Here is a 22,278-nt window from a genome sequence, read left to right on the forward strand (position 1 = left end):
GAAGGAAGGAAGGAAGGAAGGAAGGAAGGAAGGAAGGAAGGAAGGAAGGAAGGAAGAAGAAAGGACAGGTTGTTATGTTTAAGCAGAACCTTGAGAAGCTTTGCGCATGGGTTGGGGAGGAGAACTGTGAATGAGAACAGCCCAGAGCCTGTCCCTGGAAAGGCAGAGCAATATCTTCTGGTCAGTACACAGCGTGTTGGAGAGGTGAGCTGTCCAGCCTTGCATCCCAAGGTAAGGCATGGGGATGTTCCTCAGGCCTCCCAGGTCACACAGCAAAGGATGCTGTAGCAGACTCTCTACCACTTCACCTTGCCTTGCTGGACCAAGAGCATCACCTCATGCAGGACTGTGCTCTCTTCCTCAGGGCTTAGGTACTGACGACAGCACCCTCATCAGAGTGATGGTTTCTCGAGCAGAGATTGACATGCTGGACATCCGGGCAAACTTCAAGAGGCTCTATGGGAAGTCCCTGTACTCTTTCATCAAGGTGGGTCACCAAAGGGAAGGCAGGGCCCAGTGTTGGTGTGCAGCACCACTGTTCGCTCCTCCTTGGCATCTGTCATTCACAATGAAGATGTCCCTCAGCTTCCGGAATTCCTAGGGACCCCCCCTTTCTCGTGATGTATATGCCAGAAGTGTTTACCTTCTAAATACAGTAATAATTTCAAGTTGACCCAAACAAGGATGAAAATTGGGGGTGATGATTCAGTATTTTTTTTTTCAAAGTGTGCATAGCATAACAAGCCCTCACATTTTAAGTAACTGACCCATTCAAATCAACATGGAGTGTGGAGAGGAAGCATCACCCCGAACTCAGTCTCAAATATCCTTCTACCCAAAGGTTGGTTTGGATCAATGTCAGGGTCTGGAGTTAAGGGATAAGCAGTTAAGAGAACGGACCTTTTTCCAGCACCCACATGACAGCTCATTACCACTGCAACCCCAGTTCTAGGAATCTGACTCCCTCTTCTGGCCTCCATAGGTACTGCCTGCATTAGTGCCAGACATAGACATAGGCAAAGTACCCAAACACAGAAAATAAAAGACAAAGGAAAAAAAAAAAGTAAGTAGGTTAACAATAACTGTACAGAATTTACTCCAGTATTTGATATTACAAACTTTAGGGTCTTTGAGATATATAAGACCCTATAACTGGCATACATCCCATTATTTGAGCTCTCAATTGCTTTTATTATCTTTCTTCCCGCCAAGATCTGTCACATGGCTTCCGTAAATGCAGCCAGTAAGCTGTATGTATTCATTTACTTTCTGCTGCTGTGTGAATGTCACTGCAAAAGCAATTTAAGAAAAGAAATAGTTTATTTTGGCTTCTAATTCCCGAGGAGGGAAGGCTCAGCAGGAGGCTGGAGGAGCAGGAAGCTGGCTAGTCACACCTTATCTGAACACGGGGAAACAGCTCAAACTGCAAGCGAAACAGCTCAAACTGCAAGCGGGCCAAGGCTATACAACCTCCCAGCTCCACTCTTAGTGACATACTTCCTCTAAAGGTTCCATAACCTCTCCAAACCAAGTTTTCAAACACACGAGTGTGTGGGAGACATTCCTACTTAAATAACCCACCATAAATTCCTATAACCTTCGCGTTTCTCACACAAGATGCATTTCCTAAGAGGCTTCTTGTAGCTGGATGTGGGTGGTGCATACCTTTGATCCCAGCACTCACGAGGCAGAGGCAGGCAGATCTCTGTGAGTTCGAGGCCAGTCTGGTCTATAAAGCAAGTCTAGAACAGCCAAGGCTATATAGAGAAACCTTGTCGTGAAAAAAAGAAAAAAAAAAAAAGGCTCCTTGTAAGGAATGGGCAGATCCTCACAGCTGGTCACCTGTTCTCATGTGAACACCCTCTTTTCCATAACACTGAGTCTGTGACCTGTGAGGCAGACAGTTGCTATTCCCCAGGGAGTCAACTTCTTCCTTAGACCCTTGCAAACAGTAATCACAGTTGCTAAATTTTGATGATTTTTTTTTTTGTTTGTGGTGTGTGTGTGTGTGTGTGTGCGTGCTGAGGATTGAACTCAGGGCTTCAGGCCTGAGTTCTGGTCTGCTAGAAATAGAAGAAAGCAACCCCTCCCATCCCCCATCTGCTTACTGTTCTTTACTTGGTATCAGAATGCCAGGAGTTCTAAGATGGCGTGGGTATGATGAAAACTGACTCACCCCTCACAGGCCCTCATTAACTGGCCCTTTTCTTCTTTAAGAAGCCTGGAGAATCTTGTAAACATGAAGCTGAGACTAATTTATGAGATGCTTGGGTTGCCCACACAACAAACATCTCATTAAGATTTGACCTGTGAAGTAAAAGTCCTGAGTTTCTGCCTTGGCTTCACTCAATGAATTGTGGTCAAACAGACCTTTTCTTCCCCAGTTGTTTTGGTCATGGTCTTTATCACAGCAGCAGAACCTAACTGGGACAGCTCCAAAAGATTATGACAAAAATACTAAACCAGTAAGCGACTTTAATAAATACTTATTGTTTCACAGATCACTGAGACAAATTAATAATATAGTGATATTCATTTTGACAGACATTAAAATTTGAACTCTAAAAGTCAGAGACACCATCTGTTTCAGTAGCCATTAGGAAGTAACCCAAACTGACTTATTGGGCTGAGGGTATTGCTTGCTTGGAATATACACCAGGCCCTGGGCTCAATCCTCACTGCCAAAAAATAGAAATACATAAATAATAAGGGAAACCACAATGTATTTATTAGACCATAAGAATTTCAAACTAGGAATTATAGGACCTCTCTAGAAGGCTATTTTGCAATTAATATCAAAAGCATTAGAAAAATCCACAATTTTAATCTAGTAATTTTCATCTTATGAGAATGTATTCAAGCAAATTATGAGGAAAGTTCCTAAGAACTCAGCTTCTAGGTGCTTCATTAGCAAAGTTTGCTATAATGAAACATTGGAGACCACATAGACATCTGACTATAGGAGAAAAATGTTCTATAATCAGTATAAAAAAACAGGATACAAAGGTTAGGTATACAGCTCATCTGTAGACCACTTGCCTATACTTGCCTAGTATGGGGATGAGCAAGAGTTTGGTCCTGGCACCACCAAGAATAAAAAGAACAAAATGAGAACATAAACAAATACGGCACTATAATTCTTATCACATAGGTATCGACTGGATGGAGAGGAATATGTCAAAATGTTAACAACAGTGACCCAGAAGTCATGAGACTGTGGGTGATTCCTATGCTCTTAAGTATTTTTTTTTACACAGAACAAATATCACTTTTTAAACAAGATTACTAGATAGACAGACAGACATGCTTCATGTGTGCAGTGCCAAGGAGACTGGAAGAGGGCATCAGATCCCCTGGAGCTGTAGTTATAGAGATCCCCAAAACAAAACTCAGATTTCCTGTGACAGCAAGGAACACTCAGTGGCTACGCTATCTCTCCAGCCAGAAGCATTACTTTTGCAATTGAAAATAAATGTCAAGGACCTGAGAAAATGCAGCCAGGCTGGCAAAATAAAGGTAGGTGATTGTGAACTGTATGGTCCATCTAAGGGCATCCTAATGTGCTGGTAACTGTGCCCTCCTTTCTCCCAGGGCGACACTTCCGGAGACTACAGGAAGGTTCTGCTCATTCTCTGTGGAGGAGATGATTAAAACAAGACACAGGACAGAAGGCTTCTTAACACTGATTTTTTTAACTTCATTTTTCTGCCCTGCTATTAACATGATCTCAAATGCTTATTTCCAATTAAAACGCCTCCAGTTGCCTCCTGGGATCCAGACTGTGTTATTATTATCTCTAATTAGTCATTTTGATGCTGTCAGCTTGTACTTTCAAAGCTTTTAAGACCTAAATGGAGATTGAGAATTAGAAATTTTTTTTTTTTTTGTTTTGAGAATTAGAAATTTTAATGTGCCCCCATGTCTTTAGCAGATTATTTCCCCATCTGTGTTTTGCAGAGATCAAATCACTAAATCCTTTTGGATTTTCTTTTCAGTAAGAATTTAACAGGACAGAAGCAGTTTTCTTCCCCGGGGCATTTCTCTATGTAGCCTTGGCTGTCCTAGACCCACTTTGTAGACCATGCTGGCCTCAAACTCAGAGATCCTCCTGCCGCTGCCTCCCCGAGTGCTGGGATTAAAGATGGGTACCGCCACGCCAGACAAGGCCCCTCCCCTTTTGGCTTTGCCTATCACGTTAGTTGATAGTTGCTGAGTTTGGTGGAGCAAGCTTTGTCTCCTCCTGCCCTGGTACCACTTCCTCCACACAAAGCATAGCAAAGTCATCAGCTCATCAAACAAGATCAATTTCAAGTGTGGCTAAACAGATCCCTCCTGTTTAGTTATCACTTTGTGCGAATGAACATTCCATAGTGTTGAGGTTACCGTCTTAATCTTGCTCAAAACCTGAGGACAAGCGTGAGAGGCTCAGCTGAGGTAGTTTGGTGCTGGGTGTTCTGGGTTGTGGCTGACCTCTCTCTGCTAAAAATAATCTCTTTAGACTGTTTATTTGATTCCCACTGTGCTGTTTTGATCTTAATCAGAAACTGTGTTTGCATATAATCATGAAGTTTGGTTTGTATACAACATGAGAAATTTTTAATTAAAAATAGTAACTTTAAAGGGATGTGTATTCTTTCTCTGACTTTTTCACACCAGAGGATTTTTTCACTCTGAACCATAGAAGGAACTATTTTTGAAATAGCTGTGTTACGAAGTTTCTACTTGAATTACAACATAAGAATTTCAACATTAAAAACAACAACAACACATTAACCATATGTTAGCCTACTTCTGTAGGATACTTACGTTGGAGAGGTGGAGGGAGGAGGATCAGAACTTCAGGCTCTCCCTGGCTACATAGCCATTGTGAGGATAGGCTGGGCACATGTGTCCCTGTTTCAGAAAAGCAAAACAGGGGCTGAGGAGATGGCTCAGTGAGTAACATGCTCGCTGCACAAGCATGAGGAGAGATGTTTGGATCCCTGGCACCCATGTGAAAGCTGGGCATGGCCAGTGAGTGGATGCCTCTAACCCCAAAGCTGGATGTGGAGAGGAACAGACCCCAGGGGCTCACTGGCCAGCCAGTGTACCAAATCAGTGAGCTTCAGGTTCCGTGGGAGACCCTGTCTTGATGATGGTGATGATGATATGATGAGGAGAAAGAGGAGGAGGAGGAGGAGGATGCGGAGAGTAAGACAGTGATGTCAACTTCTGGTTTCCACGCACACACACACAAACCGAGGCTGACAACCTGAGTTCAATCCCCAGAACCCACATGGTGGAAGGAGACACACAACTACAGGTTGCCTCCTGACCTTCACACACAAGCAAAGGGATGACAGCCTTCTCTTACCCCAAAACAAAGTAACAAACAAAACCCAACAAAATTGCTAACACTTATGTATGTCAAACCCTATTCAATGACATTAGACAACATGGTGGCTTGTTCTCTGACAGTGAGTGACTCTGTTTGGTGGAGCAGTTCTAGTAAATGTTGCATTTAAGGCCACAAATGTAGCTTAGTGGGGTAGAGTTACAGGCTGATTTTCTCAGCACCACAGAGGACAAAAGTTTCAGTGTACAAAGAACAGACATGCACATACCCCTTTGTTCTTTCTGCAGTGCAGACTGTGCTTTGGTGCTGGGATCCCCACCAACTGCCTGCGTGCCCAGTCATTCCAGTTAGACTCAGGAACTGACGCTACCACCTCAGGACTGTGGAATCTGTGCCCCAACTTCATTGTGTTTTGGAAGCATTATGAGGTTCTTTGTTGGGGTTTTAGTAGCTGTGTTACCTTTAAACGATATCTTAGTGTTAAAAAGGAAGTTCAGAGTGCTTTCAGTGGGCTGAGTTTTTCTTGTCTTTGGATGAAAATTTAGAGGGTAGAAAGTCACAATTTTTCTGCTCACTCTTGGCTTTTCAGAAGTCCTACTCTGTATCGCCTTAAGGTCCCCAAACAGTGTTATCTCAGTGATTAACATAGTAAGTCAAAGTTCCAGGTGTGATTTGAGGCTTCTTTCCTCAGTCAGTTCTGGCCTGCTGTCACTGGGAAGCTGGCTTGGGCTGGAGTATCAGGGAGAAGACCAAAAAGGATTAGGCACATTCTTCCCCAAATGCCATTGCTCTGTGGCTGGAGGCTACTTCCTGTGTAATTGTGGCAGGTTCTTACAGACATTCCGTGGGTCCCCTCAGTAATCAGGGTTCCTTACACAAGATGAATATGTATGTTTTACCTTCTAGGAATTTAGTGACACTTGAAGTCATTGTGTTATAGTCAGTCTACTTGCATACACCAAGGCCCCATGCTCATGTCTTGTATTATGTGCCTGCCAGTGTATTTTCTTGCAATCACCATTGTCTTCCTCCAACTTCTACTGTAACCTGCCTCATCTACGTACCCTCAGAATTTCTCGGAGATGAGCTGAAGACAAGTCCTCGGTGGCCTACAAAGTACACATGCGGCTGAAAAGGAGTGCAAATGGTGCTCGGATGCAGTCAGTTCCGGGAAGAAATTGGCAAGAGCTCATAAAGTTGGAAATTTCCCAGAAAGCCCATTTCTGGGATCTGCTTGATAAAGCTTTTGTGCATATTGTCCATGAAGGAGCATTAAAGTAGACATAACTGAAGCCCTTCTTGAGGGAGTAGGTAAATCATGGGTCTTACAATAAGTGGTGACAATAACTAGAGATTTAATTCGAACTATGGCTTTAAGAGATGAGAAAGGTTCTGAATCATAGGTTTGGGATGGTCTGATCCTACTTAAATTATATGTCTGAATGTGCAGCAGGAAAGAGTGCTTATGGGTGTGCATGTAAAGACAAGCACAGAAATGGCGTGGAGAGGGAAAGGGTGGAAACAGGGCAAGTATACAAGGGGTTTTCTCATTTTTAGCATTCTCCATTGTATCTCAATAAAGCTGAAGGGGGAAAGAAGAAGACTCAAAATAAGTGTAATAAAATTCCAAGCCAGTAGTGGGTCCACAGCTATTTGTATTGCTCTGTTTGAAACATTATCAACATTTTACTTTGCAAAGTATAGAAGGTGGGAATGGTAGCTCAAACCTCAACTCCTGCCAGCACCCAGAGGCGAAGACAGGAAGGCTGCTGAGAATTCCAGGGCAGCCTGGGCTTCAGAGTGAGACCCTTTTTTGAAAAAAAAAAAAAAAAAATTAAAAAAGAAATCAGGGGCCAGGGATGTAGTTCACTTGGTAGAATGCTTACATAGCATTCACGAATCCCTGGGTCGAATCCCAGCCCTTTAGGTCCAGGCGGGCGATGTGATACATGCCTGTACCCCCAGCATTTCAGGGGTGGACACAGGAGATCAGAAGTTCTAGATCATCCGAAGGTCAGTATGAAATACGAGAGCTTGACACATCAAAATAATTATTAAATCAAAAGGCAGCAGAAGAGAGCCAGAAACTGGAGTTGCCTATGGCTCCAGACTGACGCCCGTCAACACCACTAGGTGAAGGCATCTAGCCAGACCAGTCGGGTCCCAGAGCCCAAAAGGGAAGCAAGGGCCACGATGACAAGTCCGTCTTTTCACTGACAGCACACAGCTGGATAAGCCCCTGGACTGGACCTTACGGGCAGAAGCAACCACAGCGGTCTCCATACCCGTCCGGCACAAGCTCACAGCGCCCAGGCCCCACGGCTAACGCCGGAACCGCGGAAGCATATCACGCAACGGGGCTGAGCTCGGCCCGTGGGGTGTCCACACCCTGCGCATGCGTGAGGGCCCTGCAGCCGCCCCGCCCCTTCCGGAGGCTCGCCGCACGCATGCGCCCTGCGGCGCGCGCTTTGTTGCGAGAACGAAGGGGCGAGGTCTTACGGAGCCGGCCGGCTGAGGCGCGGCGGGCGGGGCGGAGGATGGAGGTGACTGCGTTCGCGGCGACGGTTGGGGCTGCGCGCGAGGCGGCGGCCGAGTAGGCGGTGGGGCGTCGGGCATGGCGGGGCGGCCCCTCGGCGCTCCCTAGGCGCCGGAGCCATGGGCGCTCTGAGCAGCCGGGTGCTGCGGCCCGCGGGGCGGACAGAGCAGCCCGAACCCACGCCGGGTGCTGGGGTACCGGCCCGCAGGTCGGACGCGGGTGAGGATGCGGCCCACGGCTTCTGTTACTGTCCGGGCGGCCGCAAGCGCAAGCGCAGCAGCGGCGCGTTCTGCTACTGCCACCCGGACTCCGAGACGGACGAGGACGAGGACGAGGGCGACGAGCAACAGCGCCTGCTGAACACGCCGCGCAGGTACCGAGCGCCCCGCACCTGTGGGGCCTGACACCAGTGCCCTTGACGGGAGGGTGCGGGGCGGCCTCGCGGGGAGGGTCGGTGTGTGGGAGCTGAGCGCGTGCGGGCCGGATCTGGGGTCGGTGCGGGAGCTGGGCGTCCGCAGACAGACCTGGCTGGGTCCGTGCGGGAGCTGGCGCGCGCAGGGCGGACCCGGGATCAGTGCGGGTCCCATTAAAACAGAAGCTTTCGGAGTGTTGTGAAAGGACCAGCCAGAGCTTCCGCGGCCCTTCTGTAATAGGCCTTTGCTTTCTGAGTGGGAAGCCACAGGAAAACATGCTGTGCTTCACTAGCCTTAAATCAGTAAAGAGAGGAACATAGTGCCTGAGATGGACAGCTCCCTGTGTTGTCGCTGAGATGGACCAGTGATGAAGATTGGCAGTTATGCACATTCCCCTTAATTAAGAACAAAGTCTGCTTGTTGAGGTGGGCTGTGATCTGTGTAGGTTAAGATTTCTGAGGAAAAAGTTGAAAAACCATTGCCTGTGAAGACAATGTGGTGCGGTGAAGACGATGCGGTGTATACCAGAGTGTATTTTCATGTAAGGAATCTGCTTGCGCTCTCTCTTTCTCTCTTTAAGTTCATTGTTAGAATCACACAGATGTAATTTGCTCAATGTTTTGCTACACGGGCATTGCATTTTTGTTGACATAAAAAGTATAACTACTAGAGATGGAACTCGGTGGTAGCGCTAACATGTAAATGTCATAGGTAAAGGCTGGATTAATATACCCTTTCATCAGGGTTTTATGTCTAAATATATTCACAAGATGGACATCCTAATGTGCTCCAATTCTGAATGCCTACCTGCATTCTACACCTAATATATTCATTTTTTCATATGTGAAATGGAAATATTACTGCCACCTCTTAAAAGAGTTCCACAGATTTTGCTCAGCAAGGTAGCATAAGCCTGTAACATCCAAACTCTGCTGGCTGAGACAGTAGGATCTTAAGTTGGAGGTCAGCCTTGTTGACCACATAATGAGTTCAAGGCCATCCTGGGTTGTATATAGAGACCCTGGAGAGAGAAAGAGGAAGGAGGGACCAAGGAGTGTTGTGAGACTATCACAACCTGAGAATGACCACAAGTACAATACCTGGCTTTTTTAAAACATTTATTTTTACTTATGTGTATGTCTACATGTGGGCTTGTGCGTATTTCTGCAGAGTCCAGAAGAGGGTGTTGGATCCCATGGAGCTGGAGTTACAGGGGTGTTGTGAGATCCCCTCATTATGGGTGTTGGGAATTATACTTGTGTCCTTTGTATGTGCTTGTCACCCCTGAGACACCTCTCTAGCCCCACAGTGTCTGTCCTTTGTGCACTCAGTATTAGAACTCTTTGGTGAACTGGCCCTGTTGTCATAAGATGTGCATCTTTATTTAGTTTTAGTGACTTAGCTACTCCCACTTTCTTTTGATAATTGTTTGATGTACCTTTTCAATCCTCTCCATATCCCACATCCCATCAAAACAACCAGCCCTCAGACTTCTCCCATAACCCAGGGCCTTATCCATTCTAGGTAAGTATTCTACTACCAAGCTATATTCCCAGCACCATCTTTTCACTTTTGACATATGCACACATGCACAGATGTGATTGAATGTAGAGGCCAGAGGTCAACACTGAATCTTTCAGTATTGCTCTCCACCTTACCTTTGTAAAACAGTCTTGTTTATTTTTCCTTTTTTTTTTCTTTTTTTCCTAAACTGGAGGGTCACTGATTGGCTAATCTAGCCAGTCAGCAAAGTCCAAGAATCTGCCTGTTTCCATCCCTCCACCTGTTCCATTAGGATTACAGATGCTGGCAACCCACCTGGCTTTTTGTGGATTTTGTTTTGTTTTTGTTTGTTTTGTTGTTGTTGTTTTTGCATTCAGCTTGGGGCTTTGTGCTTGAAAAGCATTTATTGAGTGATTAATCTGCCTGGCCCTTGTTTATGTCTTTATATTTAAGGTAGGTATATGTACAGCAGATAGTTAAGTCTTGTTGTTGTTGTTTTTTAATCCAATAAGACAGTCTTTGTCGTTTGATGCGTATGTAGACCATGTATATTTAATGTAATTGTTGAAATATATGACAGGGTCCATTTTAAAAAAGGAAACAATCTAAGCAAGGAAACTTTACCATAAGTTGTATTAACAAAGAACAGGAAAATAACTATTAAGGACAAACTATAAGGAGAAGAGACCTTTTTCTTATTCTTTATTAAAGTGCTGTAATAGTAGTCACACTGGCCTGTAATCCCAGCACTCAGGAGGCTGGGTCAGGGCAGAACGCACAGGTTCAAGGGCAGCCTAGGTTACTCTGTAAGACACTATTTCAAAACAGAAACAAAAGAAATGCATGTCAGAATTCAGTGTGTGTGTGTGTATAATGGGAGGTGCTGACTGCATAGCTGGAGGCACAAGAAGATGCTTGCATCTGTAATTTTGTGTGGTGGTACTGATTACCTTGTCAGGTTGTCCACTGTGCTTTCCCACCTCAACAAACCTGCTTCTGAAAAGCTTCAGCTTCTAGGGTCCTTAGGCTTGGCAACAGGTATCTTTACCCACCAACCCTTTAATGATACTGGTTCATTGTCTTATGTCCTAAGCGTGGATGAAGAGTTTAGGCCTGGCTTAATTCTGTTTTCTTTATAGGTGACCATATTTTTTTTCTCCTCTGAACTTTTGAAAGGTGTGTGTGTGTGTGTGTGTGTGTGTGTGTGTTTTAATTATGAATCTTTTGACATCTTGGTAACTGGTGAATCCTGACAATCCGGAGACTTGTTTTTAAATGGCTCTTTCTCGTTATTCGGAATCCTTTGCTACTGTACCCCATTATCAATCTATAACCATAGTCATTTGAGAATTCCAAACATGTGCTTATGTATTTTTAAAATTCCTATTTCCCTGTGTTATAAGTTTCCCCTGGGACTCTTGCACTCTCTTTTCCTTAACTTTTATGTTTAGTGGTATTTCTAGTTAGTTTCAGCTGTCAAATTGACAGCCCAGTGATGTAAGGGAGTCTGATCAGATTGGCCAAAAGCATGTGGGATGTTTTCATAATTGGTAATTGATACTGAAAGGCTATTCTTAGTTGTCAACTTAACTACATCTGGAATTCACTAAAACCCAAGGGCCTGAGCAAACCTGGGAGGGAGTTTTTCTTAAGTCATTTGAAGTGGGAAGACCCACTTTTAATCTGGATCTTTTGAGACAAAGATACATTATTAATCCAGATCTTTTGAGATAGGAAGATCCACCTTTAATCTGGGCCACACCTTCTGGGCATCCTCTTGGACTGAACAGCTACTGTATTCTTGGACCTTTTGTTGGTAGACAACCATTGTTGGTAGCTGGACCATAGCCTGCAAACTGTTCTAATAAATCTCCTTTCTATATGCACAAACATATTTTTTGTTGTGTTTTTGCTGTTTTTATGTGTATGGGTGCTGTGTATGTGCAGTAGTACCTGCGGAGGCCAGAAGAGGTCGGCAGATGCCCTGGAACTGATGTTACAGGCTATTGTTGGCACACATCCCGGTGCTGGGACCAACGTTCTCTGAAGACAATCCAGTGCTCTTAACTACCGAGCCATCTGTCCAGGGCCAGAGATTTAAAAATTTAATCTAGTAAAAAAGCTATCAGAAGTCATCAGAAGTTTTAAGATATGCTGGCTTGGGTGGGCGAGGTGCTCAGCAGTTAAGAGCACTTGCTTCACTATCGTGAGGATTGGAGTTCAGATTTGAACCCAGTACCCATGTGACAAACCAGGTGCTGTGCATGCCTGAAACTACAAGGGGAAAGGTGGGGAGGGAGGGTCTGGAGGATCTTGGGGTCTTTCTGGTCTCCAGCTTCTCAGAAGACATAAGCTCCAGGTTCAGGGAAAGAACTTGCCTTAAAGGAGCAGGTGGAGTCAGGCAGTGGTGGTGCACACCTTCAGTCCTAGCACTTGGAAGGCAGAGGCAGGTGGATTTCCAAGTACAGGACCAACCTGGTCTATAGAGTGAGTTCCAGGATAGCCAGGACTGCACAGAGAAACCTCTCTCAAACAAATAAACAAAAAAGTGGAGAGTGATTCTTGTGTGTTCTTCATGCACAAGCTTGCATCTACACGTGTGCATACGTGTGTACAGATTCACAGAAGTAAATAATCTTTTCAAATTACGTTTTTTTGTTGTTGTTGTTGTTGTTTTTAGGTAGTGTTTCATGTAGTCTAAGCTGGCCCTGAATTCCTTGATCTCCTGACTGCCTTCCTTCCCAGTGCTGGGAGTGCAGACTTGCTCCATCATACCTGGTTTCTGCAGTAGTGAGGAGTGAACCTTCTGTGCGTGTTAGGCAGGCACTCTACCAACTGAGCCATGTCCTCGACCTCGTGGTTGCCAAGCTGTTACAAATCAGTTCTTCTACTAAAATAAGTCTTCTGTAGAAGTGTAAATATTTGCAGATATATAGGCGGTACTCTGGTGAGTTACAGGGTGTCCGTATTTCATGGCTCTGCCCTTACCTGTGTCCCCTAACATGCTTATCCTTTGAGCATAGTTTTGAAAAGCTTTGATCTAGGGTTGCAAACCATTTGTCTAATGGGGAAAACCAGTGAATTTAAAATTAGTTTTGATTAGTTTGGTAAAATAAGCTTAAATGTAAGTTTATTTTCTTTCTCTTTGTCTCTCTTTCTCTCCCCCCCCCCCGTGTGTGTGTGTGTGTGTGTGTGTGTGTGTGTGTGTGTATTGCCGAGAATTGAACCAGGGCCTTATACATTCAAGGCAAGTACTCTGCCAATTGGATTATAGTTGAATAACAGTTTGCTACAGCAATATTGAATCTTCCCTAGCACTGGTTTCTAAACAAGGAAGTAAGCAAAGTGTGATTGCCGACCTGTCTTTGTTTATTGAACAAATAACTTAAATTGGTTTAGAACCAACAACTTGTAAAGGGTAGCTATAGATGTCTCCCTTCTTGGCCTCATCTGTCTGTTGTTAGTAAGAGTACCCGGTGTAACCTCTGTTGACATGCCTCTTCAACATCCCCTCATTTACACAGTGGGGAAGTTGGATCTCACAGAAACTAAACAACATCAGACTGAGTGGCATATGAAAAATCAATGAAATGCATGTTTCAGTGTGCTGGCGTTGGACAGGGCCTGGTGATACTAGTGTTCCACTAGTGAGCCGTTTGCTTATGTAACTTTGTGTTTTTTTTTTTCCTCAACAGGAAAAAGTTAAAGAGCACATCTAAATACATCTATCAAACGTTGTTTTTGAATGGTGAAAATAGTGACATTAAGATCTGTGCTCTAGGTGAAGAGTGGAGCTTACACAAAATCTATTTATGTCAAGTGAGTATTTCCCTGATGCTTTAGGCACTCAGGTAGCTGCTTGAAGAAGCCTGGCTGTGTGGAGTGTATTCTGCTGCTTGTTTGGATTTCACAGTGAGCTTCCCTAGAGAAGTATGCTGGAAGGAAAGATGGTGGGCATGGCAAGGGAAAGTTGGCTTCAGCCTTCAAGACAGATTTTGAGATTCTTGGCCACACTTCCCACTATTGCCTCTTTGTTGTCAAGAAGTTTGTTTTAGTGCCTTTTGCTGAAAAATGGAAGAGTTGGGGCGAACTGTAACGTTCAGGTTAAGATTATTTAATTTCTTTTATAACAATTTAAATACATTTCTCTGAAGTGTTGCTTTATAGAAAGTGAAGGTTAAGTTCATGCTTATTCCCTTTCCTAGAAAATCCAGTGGAGTTAAAAAGACGATTCCCGAAAGTAGGTAGATCGTCTAGTCAATGTGCCCATTTGACTTTTGTGCCAAGTTTTTGTCACCATCTTAACTCTTCAAAATGACTCAGAATTTTCAAAATAGAATACAAGTGGCTCTAAGAGCTCAGACAGTTTTTCCTTTAAAAACGTTTACATTTATTATTACTACTTACTATGTGTGTCTATACATGCTTGCCACAGTAGCTGTATTGTCATAAGAAAACTTGTGGGAGTTGATTCCCTTCTTCCACCTAAGAGTCTGGGAAGCAAACTTACCCTCTGAGGCATTTTTGAAAAACGCCAGAAAAATGTTTGGAAAATATTTTTTCCTTCCATGTTTAATTAAAATTTTTGGCTTACTTTTATTTCTGATATTTAAATTTTATGTATTTATATGTGGTCTGTGTGTGAGTTTGTGCAACTGAGCACAGTGCCTGTGGAGTCCAGAATTGAGTGTCAGATTTCCTGTGGCTAGAGTTTCAGGCAGTTGTGTGTTGCCTAATGTGAGTGCAGGGAACCGAACTCCAGTCCTCAAAAAGGGCAACAGGTTCTCTTAACTGAGGAGCCATCTTTCTAGTCCCTCCTCCCACATTTTAATTAAAATTCTTTAAAATTTATTTTTGAACAAGTTTATTTTGATTTGAAGAATATAGTCGAAAAAATTTTAAGAACGAGATCTCTTAAAAAAAATCCTAAAGGATATAATCCAGGGTATATATTAGAATACCACTCTTAACTGAACCATTCTTTTGAATCCCTAAAAGAAATAGCAATCTCTTACTGACTTGAAGGTGAGGTGCCCTCTGTGAAGTCAGGTTGATTAGCATTCAACTCTCAGATCCGTGCCAACAAACGTCTGTGTCCTTGTTATGGGCCATCATGGACAGCTGGCTCTGCGCATCTGCAGTTCCACAACCTCAGCTGTAACAACTCTGTTACAAATATATGTGAAAAAGATGTTTTCACGTGTACTAGACATGTAGAGCTTTTGTCACCCCCTAAAACCCAGTGTGATTATCTCATAACATCAGCATTGTATTAGGCAATAAAAGTGACCTCCAGGGCCTTATAGTGTGAGAACCTGTACACAAGTCAGACCTGAGGTATCTGAGCACCTGATTCAGTGTTGACTGTGTCCTGGAGTCCCAGATGCAAACTGACAAGCATAAGTTCTGGGGAACACTACATTTTTTTTCTATTTTAATTATGTTTTGATGTGGAATGCAATTTTTAATTAGTTGATACTTGAGCCATTCTAAAGTACTGTAGTGCTAATTATGAGGAACGGATCTAGCAGGTAACGATAGACTTCACCCATGCAGACTTCAGGATTCATTGTGGTTATATAAAAGTAAATCTGGTCTCGGATTTCTTTGGGGTGCATCCTTTTAGGTCCAATCCGGGAGTTCTCTAGATCCTTAATCGCTGCTGAGGCCACAGGAAATAGTCTGAAGAGGACTTGTTTCCTCGCCTCTTCTGAATACAGAATCACACGTCCACTGTGTGTGCTGTCAGGCTTGGAAAAAATGCTGCCATATGTACTCCCAAGGGCTGCTGAGACTGGGGAAAGGCTGCCCAGGTTCCATAGCGATGTGGTGTCGGATTCTGATAGTGTAAGAATCTGGTTTAGTTTTGTGACAGTATCAAATGAACACATAGTTCAGTCTATTTCATGATGAAATAGAACATTTTAATTTCCTTTCTCCTGTTGATGTTCTTTTTCTCTTGAAAATGATATGTTAGATTAACTTTGATTAGGTTAGTTGCTTGGAGATAGAAATGGAAAAAATATTTGGAAGACAAAGTACTGGCTAATCATTGACCTTTTTTTCTAGTCTGGCTACTTTTCTAGTATGTTCAGTGGTTCTTGGAAAGAATCCAGCATGAATATTATTGAACTGGAGATTCCTGACCAGAACATTGATATAGAAGGTACGACCTCCATAATTATTACTGCATAGAAGTCATAAAAGTATAACCTTACTGGTTTTTTATGAAGAATAAATATTCAAGCCTTACAGGCTAGGGAGAATAGTTGTGTAATATACTGGAAGGTGAAGATTTCATATTAATTCACTCCATAGCTCATCTGTTCTGTCCTTCTGTCTTTGTTTAGTCTTAGGAGTTCAATCAATCTCCTCATGTGTCTCTGTGAATATGTCAGCCTGGGACATGAAGGATGGGGGATAGAAAGTATGACTACTCTTTTTAAAGCATGTAGTGAGGGCTGGGATATGGTTAAGTGTTAAGAGAACTTTTCTGCCCTCTATGAGGTTTGCTCTCTTAACACCAAAAAATAAAAATAAATGATGTGTGAATATCTTTTGTGGAGCATAAGCATATAAATGATGTAGCAGGTTGTTCAGAGTTTGAAAGAAACAAGGCTTGGGAGGAAGTAAGGGATTGTGAGAACAGTGTAGTGAGCCTCTACACAGACCATCCTCTCCTGTTCCTGTCCTACTTCTCCTTCTGCTCATCTGCTTTGACAAGCCAAGTGGAGAAATCCAGGGCCCACTTTACAGGCAAAGGAACTTGAGGTGTTTACGAAGCAAACTGGAGAGCATCCATGAGCACCATTAGAGAAGGAGCGGTCTGAGACAGCTCAGAGGACCTGAGTGGTCACAGACATGGCAGGAGTTAAACACAAACCTGTAATACTGGCCCTGAGGAGGCTGAGGCAGGAGGATTGTTATGAATTGGAGACAAGCCTGAGTACTGTTCTCAGTATATAGTGAATGAGATCCTTACCTACTCCCTAAAGAAAATGTCATAGACTGATGGCCATGTGCCTACATTTAATGATCGAGCTACTCAGCAGTTCTAACACAACTATGTTCCAGGGTGCCTTAATTCTAACCACTGACTATATTACAATTAGACAGAAAATGTAGCTGGAGTTGGCAGAATCCTTTACAGCAAGCACTGTTATGTATTAATGCCATCAGTAACTGTGGCTGCCATTTTAGTTCATGATTCTCCAGGTATCTAGTGTCCTTGCTGCTTCTGCAGGAGCCTCAGTCCTGCAGATGCACTTCATTCTGTGTGTGCACTCTTGCTTTCAGCACTGCAGGTTGCATTTGGATCACTTTATCGAGATGACGTCTTAATAAAACCCAGCCGGGTCGTCGCCATTTTAGCAGCAGCTTGCATGCTGCAGTTGGTGAGTATTCTACCACTCAGCAGTGTCGCAGTGTCACAGTGCCTGTTATATCTTGGTGTATACTTCCAAAACGGAAGTGAAATTCTGTTTCTGCAGTCTTTGAAACAAACTGTGTAAACGTTAGAAATGATTGAAAGTGCTTTTCCAAAAGCTGTTGGACTTAGGGGCTTTGGTCCCTATGTGAAGTGGGTGGGAGCTAGATTGCGTAACTTCCTGGTATGCTGCCATTTGGGAAAGTTCGCTGCCCACATTCCTCTGCAGAGTTCTGTCCATCAGTGGTATTCCTGCTAAGCAGGTGGTATCGTCAGTAATTTAGTTCATTGGGTCAAAGAAACAGTTTGTTATTTAAGCTTTCTAGTTCTGTCATCCCGTGTAAACCGTGCATCTTCCAGTAACTGTACGTTGAACACACTGTGCAATATGTAAGACTTGGCATAGGGAGCCAGAGAGGATGAAGATGTAGTCCTTAAACACAGTTGATCTGTGTGTGCTTTCATGGCGCTCACAGTGTACTGAGGGTCGGGTGAAAGGTGGATAAATAAACCCAAAGGCCCTGACAGTTACATAGTGTTGATAGTGTAGACAGCATAAACACCTTATGGGGTCCTAATAAACTTGTAAAGACAGGAAGGGCCAGTTCAGTCTAGCATCCTCAAGGGACACTATTTCTAGATTGAGGTTGAAGTGTGCCTACCTTGCACTGTGTGAAGAGGGGCAAAATGGCATTTCACGCCAGGAACAGAAAGACCCAAAATGTGAGAAGATGGGGGATTAGAGAAATTAAGGAAACTGAGTTTCTAGCATCAGTGTAAATTGAATTGGAGAACTGGCAAGATGGCTGAGCCTGTAAGGGTGCCTGCTCTCAATCCTCACAATTGGAGTTTCATCCCCAGGGCACACATTTGGAGGAGAGAACTGACTTCTCCAGTTATCTTTGACCACTGTATGCACACTGTGAAGTGTGTGTCCCACCATTCATACAACATAAGTAGATAAAACATTTAAAAATCCAGGTGTGGTAGTACACATCTCAAATACCAGCTCTTGGGAAACAGAAGCAGGCAAGTGTCTGAGGTCAGAGTCAGCCTGGTGACTTACAGCCAGCCAGAGTTACAACAGGAGACCCTATCTCAAGAAACAAAACAAGAAATAAAATGGGTTAGAGAGAAAGAGGCCAAAGCCAGTACATGAAGTTTCCTCTGTACATTACAAAGTTTGACTTTGCCTCCTGTGAGCACCTCTGGAAGATTCTAATCAGGGGAAGAAGTCTGTTTTAACTGGAGCTGGGGTGCTGCTCTGGTGGGGCCGTCACCTGCATGTACAGGGCCTTGGGATTGGTTCCCAACACCACACTAAAACAGTGGGAGACTATTTCAGGTCAACAGGTGAAAGAAAGAATACATTAGAGATACAAACATATTGCGGGTGTCCAAATGCCACCGAGGTGAAGGTTCAGTGAGAACCACACAGAAGAAAGACTCCAGAGAGGAGGTTGGGGTGACCTGCTGGGGCTGTGAAGTTGAGGGTTAGGAAAAGAGGGATCTAGTGCTGAGGTAAGTTTAAAAACCAGTGAGTCAGTGCTGTGCTTTAACTTAAGCTCATGTGGTTTGACAGGCTGATTTATCTAAAGTTATTACTGGTTTATTATCCTAGCTGAGATTATCTTTTTCAAATATTTTTACCTTTCTAATACTTAAATATCTATATTTTCTAACTTTGGTTCTTTTGGTTTTGTTCTAAATCTGCTTTCTGCCTTATTTTTATAACTTACTAATTCTAATTTAATAATATAGTTGCATGATAAATATATTTCACAATCCTGAATGAAAAAATGACAGTATTCTCTCTGTACATAGAAGGTGGTTTATTTGAAACCCATGTAAATATTTTAATTAAATTTTAAAAAATTTTATTGGGTCTTTGAGAATTTCACATCATAAACCCCAGCCCCACTTATCTCCCTGTCCCCTCATACCTGCCTTCTACCCTTGCAACCTCCCCCTCAACACACACAAAAGAAAAAAATCTTGTTGTGGAAGCTGTGGTGTGTCATAATGTGTCCCACAGTATATACCCTTTTTCCACACCTGTTTGCTTACAGATGTTCATTGCAATGAGTCATTGATCTGATTTGAGGTCTCTGCTTCTGCTATAGTATCAGTACTGGAACCTCACTGATCCTCTATGTCATGGAGATCCTGTAGTTTTAGATCTGTAGGACCAGCTCCACGTGCTCTAGCAGTTTGTGAATGGGGTAGATTTTGGGGTGGGCCAACTCAAAGCTCTGGATCTGGACTTAAGAGGTATCTGAGCTGGTCAGCCCACCCAGCTCTCCTGCATCCACGCCAACCCTGCCTCAGCAGCTAGTTCATCCAGTGCCGCAGCCAGCAAGGGGCAGAGCCAGATCTCCTGCCCTAATGCCCTCAGGGCCTACTCACTTGCGCCCACGCCATCAGGGACAGCTTCACTGCTGCCCAGGTGAGATGCAGGGCCCACTCTCCTGAGTGTTGTAGCTGCTGAGGGACAGGTTAGTTCTCCCACTCTCATGACCCAGGGGCCAGATCTCCCACCTGCAGTGGATGGCCTGGGGAGGAGGTGCATTAGATTAAAATTTTAGTATGTTACTTAAGTTCATATACTTGTTTAGAAACATCTGTGGGGTATTAATGGTGCTTTAAACTTTACTGAGTATTGTTCCATGCAGCCATATTTTTTTTTTAGTCCGTCCTATCACTTGCTGACTGTGTAAAGAGTTCTTAGTTAAAAAAGCAGGAAAAACAAGGAAAATGCTGTTGAAGAAATTGCAGAAGGTCAGAGTAGAAAATGGAAAATGAAATACACAGCATCTCCCGTCACGGTGCCTTCCCTACCCATTTCATTTGCAGTGTCAGGTGTTTAGTGGGTACCTCCTAGGCTCTTTTTCAGTATTCCTATTGGACTTAGAAAAAACATGGCTTGCTTCACTTAATGAGTTTTCTTTCTCCCTCTTGTCCTTCTACCTTCCCTTCCTTTCTTCCTCCCTCCCTTCTTTCTTTCCTTTCTTCCTTGCTATTTTGATTTGTTTTTATTTATAAGTATTTGAAAGCACATATGAGAGCTGATTTTCCCAGGTGAAATGACCTTTCCAGTGCTTGTTTATATTTGCAGGATGGTTTAATACAACAATGTGGTGAGACAATGAAGGAAACAATTAATGTGAAAACTGTGTGTGGCTATTATACATCAGCAGGGACCTATGGATTAGACTCTGTAAAGAAAAAGTGAGTCACTTTTCCTGTTCCTCTTCCCATCCCACTCTGGGAACTTGGTTGTTCTGGAGTCTTGTGAGAATGTAATAAAGAATTAGTTGGGGAAAGAATAGAGTGATGGAACTTGTTACTTTGGAAGCCACGCTTTTCTTCCGCTCTAAGCATTAAGTCACTCAGGGTTGCCCTTGTGACGCGGTGGGGCTGGAACATGCTCCTACAGCTGTGGCCACCACTTCAGGAGCAGGCGCCGAGGCTGGCGTACTGATACAAGTATGGGCAGTTTGACTCTTGAGATTGCAAACTCATTTTCTGAGTGTGCCGAAGGTCATGTTTTACAAAGGATTTAACATAAACATGAAGTTTTCTTAATGAGAAATTATACCAATGGAAAGGGACTATCCCATAATAACTACTGATAAAAACAACACTAAACTTCAGATTACTAAGGTAAAAACTTAGAGCATGGCCTAGCATGATTAATGGTTTTTTCACTAAATTATAAGTAAGCCCTCACTGGGTTGCCAGTTTGAGCTACAACAGCTAACCACACTTTCCCCCCAGGTGCCTGGAGTGGCTGCTGAACAACCTGATGACTCACCAGAGTGTGGAGCTCTTCAAAGAACTCAGGTATTGGGGTTCCGCATAACCTCCCAGCCGATCATCCTAAAGTGACACTTTTTATTTGCTCAGATAGTCCAGGTATTTTTTTTTAAACACAAAGAATATTATGAGAACTGGGCTTGATGTGCACACCTTTAATCCTAGCTCTTGGGAGGCAGAGGCAGGCCGATCTCTGTGAGTTCAAGGCCAGTCTGATCTACAGAGTGAATTCAAGGATAGCTAGGGGTACATAGTGAGGGTCTCAAAAAAAAAAAGAAGAAAAGGCAAACAATTTAGTGAAAAGCAGCCTGACTATAAACACAAACTGAAGAAATGTGCCACTTCTCTCTTTGATGTAAATGATAAAATGTACATGTGTTGTCTTAACAATTGTAATAGAAATGTACCACTCCTCTAAGACAAAGACTTCCAAGTGCTACCTCACTTCTGCGAGCCTGTAGAGCTTCAAAGCGGATAGTTTGAAAACATTTCTATTATAGAACATGATGTTTGAAAAAAATCAAACATGTTTTAGGAAAAAAAATGTTTTTAAAGATTTATTGTAGTTGTGTTTGCCTGTCTGTATGTCTGTGCACCAGTGTGTCTAGGGCTCCTTAGCGACCAGAATAGGAGCCGCCAGAGCTAGAGTTGTAGATGGCTGTGAGGACCATGTGGGTGCTGGGAGCAGTACACACCGGTAAGCACTGAGCCACCTCTCCAGATCCTATTTTAAAGTGTTTATGGGATGGTAGATAGCTGAGAGGACAGAAGCACTTCTGCAAAAAGCCTGTCCACCTGAATTCTATCCCCAGATCCACAAGATAGCAGAAGAGAACCTAAGACTCAGTCTCTAAGATTTGTCCTATGGCACCACACATGTGTCATGTACGATGAGTATTCTCTCACTCTCTTTCACTTTTTTCTCTCTCTCTCTCATTCCTTTTCTCCTTCTATCCCCCATCACTCTCTCTCCCACACACACAGAATAAAATTAAAAGTAATGTTTACTAAACTTGATGAGGTCACATTTATAGTTAACTTGACCCTTTGAACTATATCTACTTATCATTCACTTTTCCTTCCTTTGGCGATTTGTGAATGATGCAGTTTGATTGTGCTGTGTTTTCCACTGTTATAGCTCTCCTGTATCAGTGAGACCAAGATATCCATGACAGGTCTGGAAAATTCTGGAGAGAAATGATGTTTTGAAAGTTCTATGGTAAAAATGTCATGAGTGTGAAGTGTTTTT

At 43.4% G+C, this 22,278-nt stretch overlaps 2 protein-coding genes across 2 annotated transcripts in view; both read left to right on the forward strand.

Moving 5' to 3' along the window:
- Window positions 1-4,620, forward strand: part of Anxa4 (annexin A4) — a 50,940-nt gene extending 46,320 nt beyond the window's left edge. Inside the window, exons 12-13 of the mRNA XM_055617618.1 lie at window positions 365-487; window positions 3,592-4,620. Coding sequence (XP_055473593.1) covers window positions 365-487; window positions 3,592-3,651 — 183 coding nt within the window. The 3' untranslated portion in view covers window positions 3,652-4,620. The remainder of the gene's footprint in view (window positions 1-364; window positions 488-3,591) is intronic.
- Window positions 4,621-7,829: 3,209 nt separating this feature from the next.
- Gmcl1 (germ cell-less 1, spermatogenesis associated) overlaps window positions 7,830-22,278 on the forward strand; it is a 29,818-nt gene continuing 15,369 nt past the window's right edge. Inside the window, exons 1-6 of the mRNA XM_055617630.1 lie at window positions 7,830-8,244; window positions 13,483-13,606; window positions 15,857-15,953; window positions 17,084-17,181; window positions 20,329-20,441; window positions 20,991-21,069. Of these exons, the coding sequence (XP_055473605.1) occupies window positions 7,991-8,244; window positions 13,483-13,606; window positions 15,857-15,953; window positions 17,084-17,181; window positions 20,329-20,441; window positions 20,991-21,069 (765 nt within the window). The 5' untranslated portion in view covers window positions 7,830-7,990. The remainder of the gene's footprint in view (window positions 8,245-13,482; window positions 13,607-15,856; window positions 15,954-17,083; window positions 17,182-20,328; window positions 20,442-20,990; window positions 21,070-22,278) is intronic.

Source organism: Psammomys obesus, unplaced genomic scaffold (assembly GCF_907164565.1).
Source record: "Psammomys obesus unplaced genomic scaffold, mPsaObe1.curated_primary_1811, whole genome shotgun sequence".
NCBI lineage: Eukaryota > Metazoa > Chordata > Mammalia > Rodentia > Muridae > Psammomys > Psammomys obesus.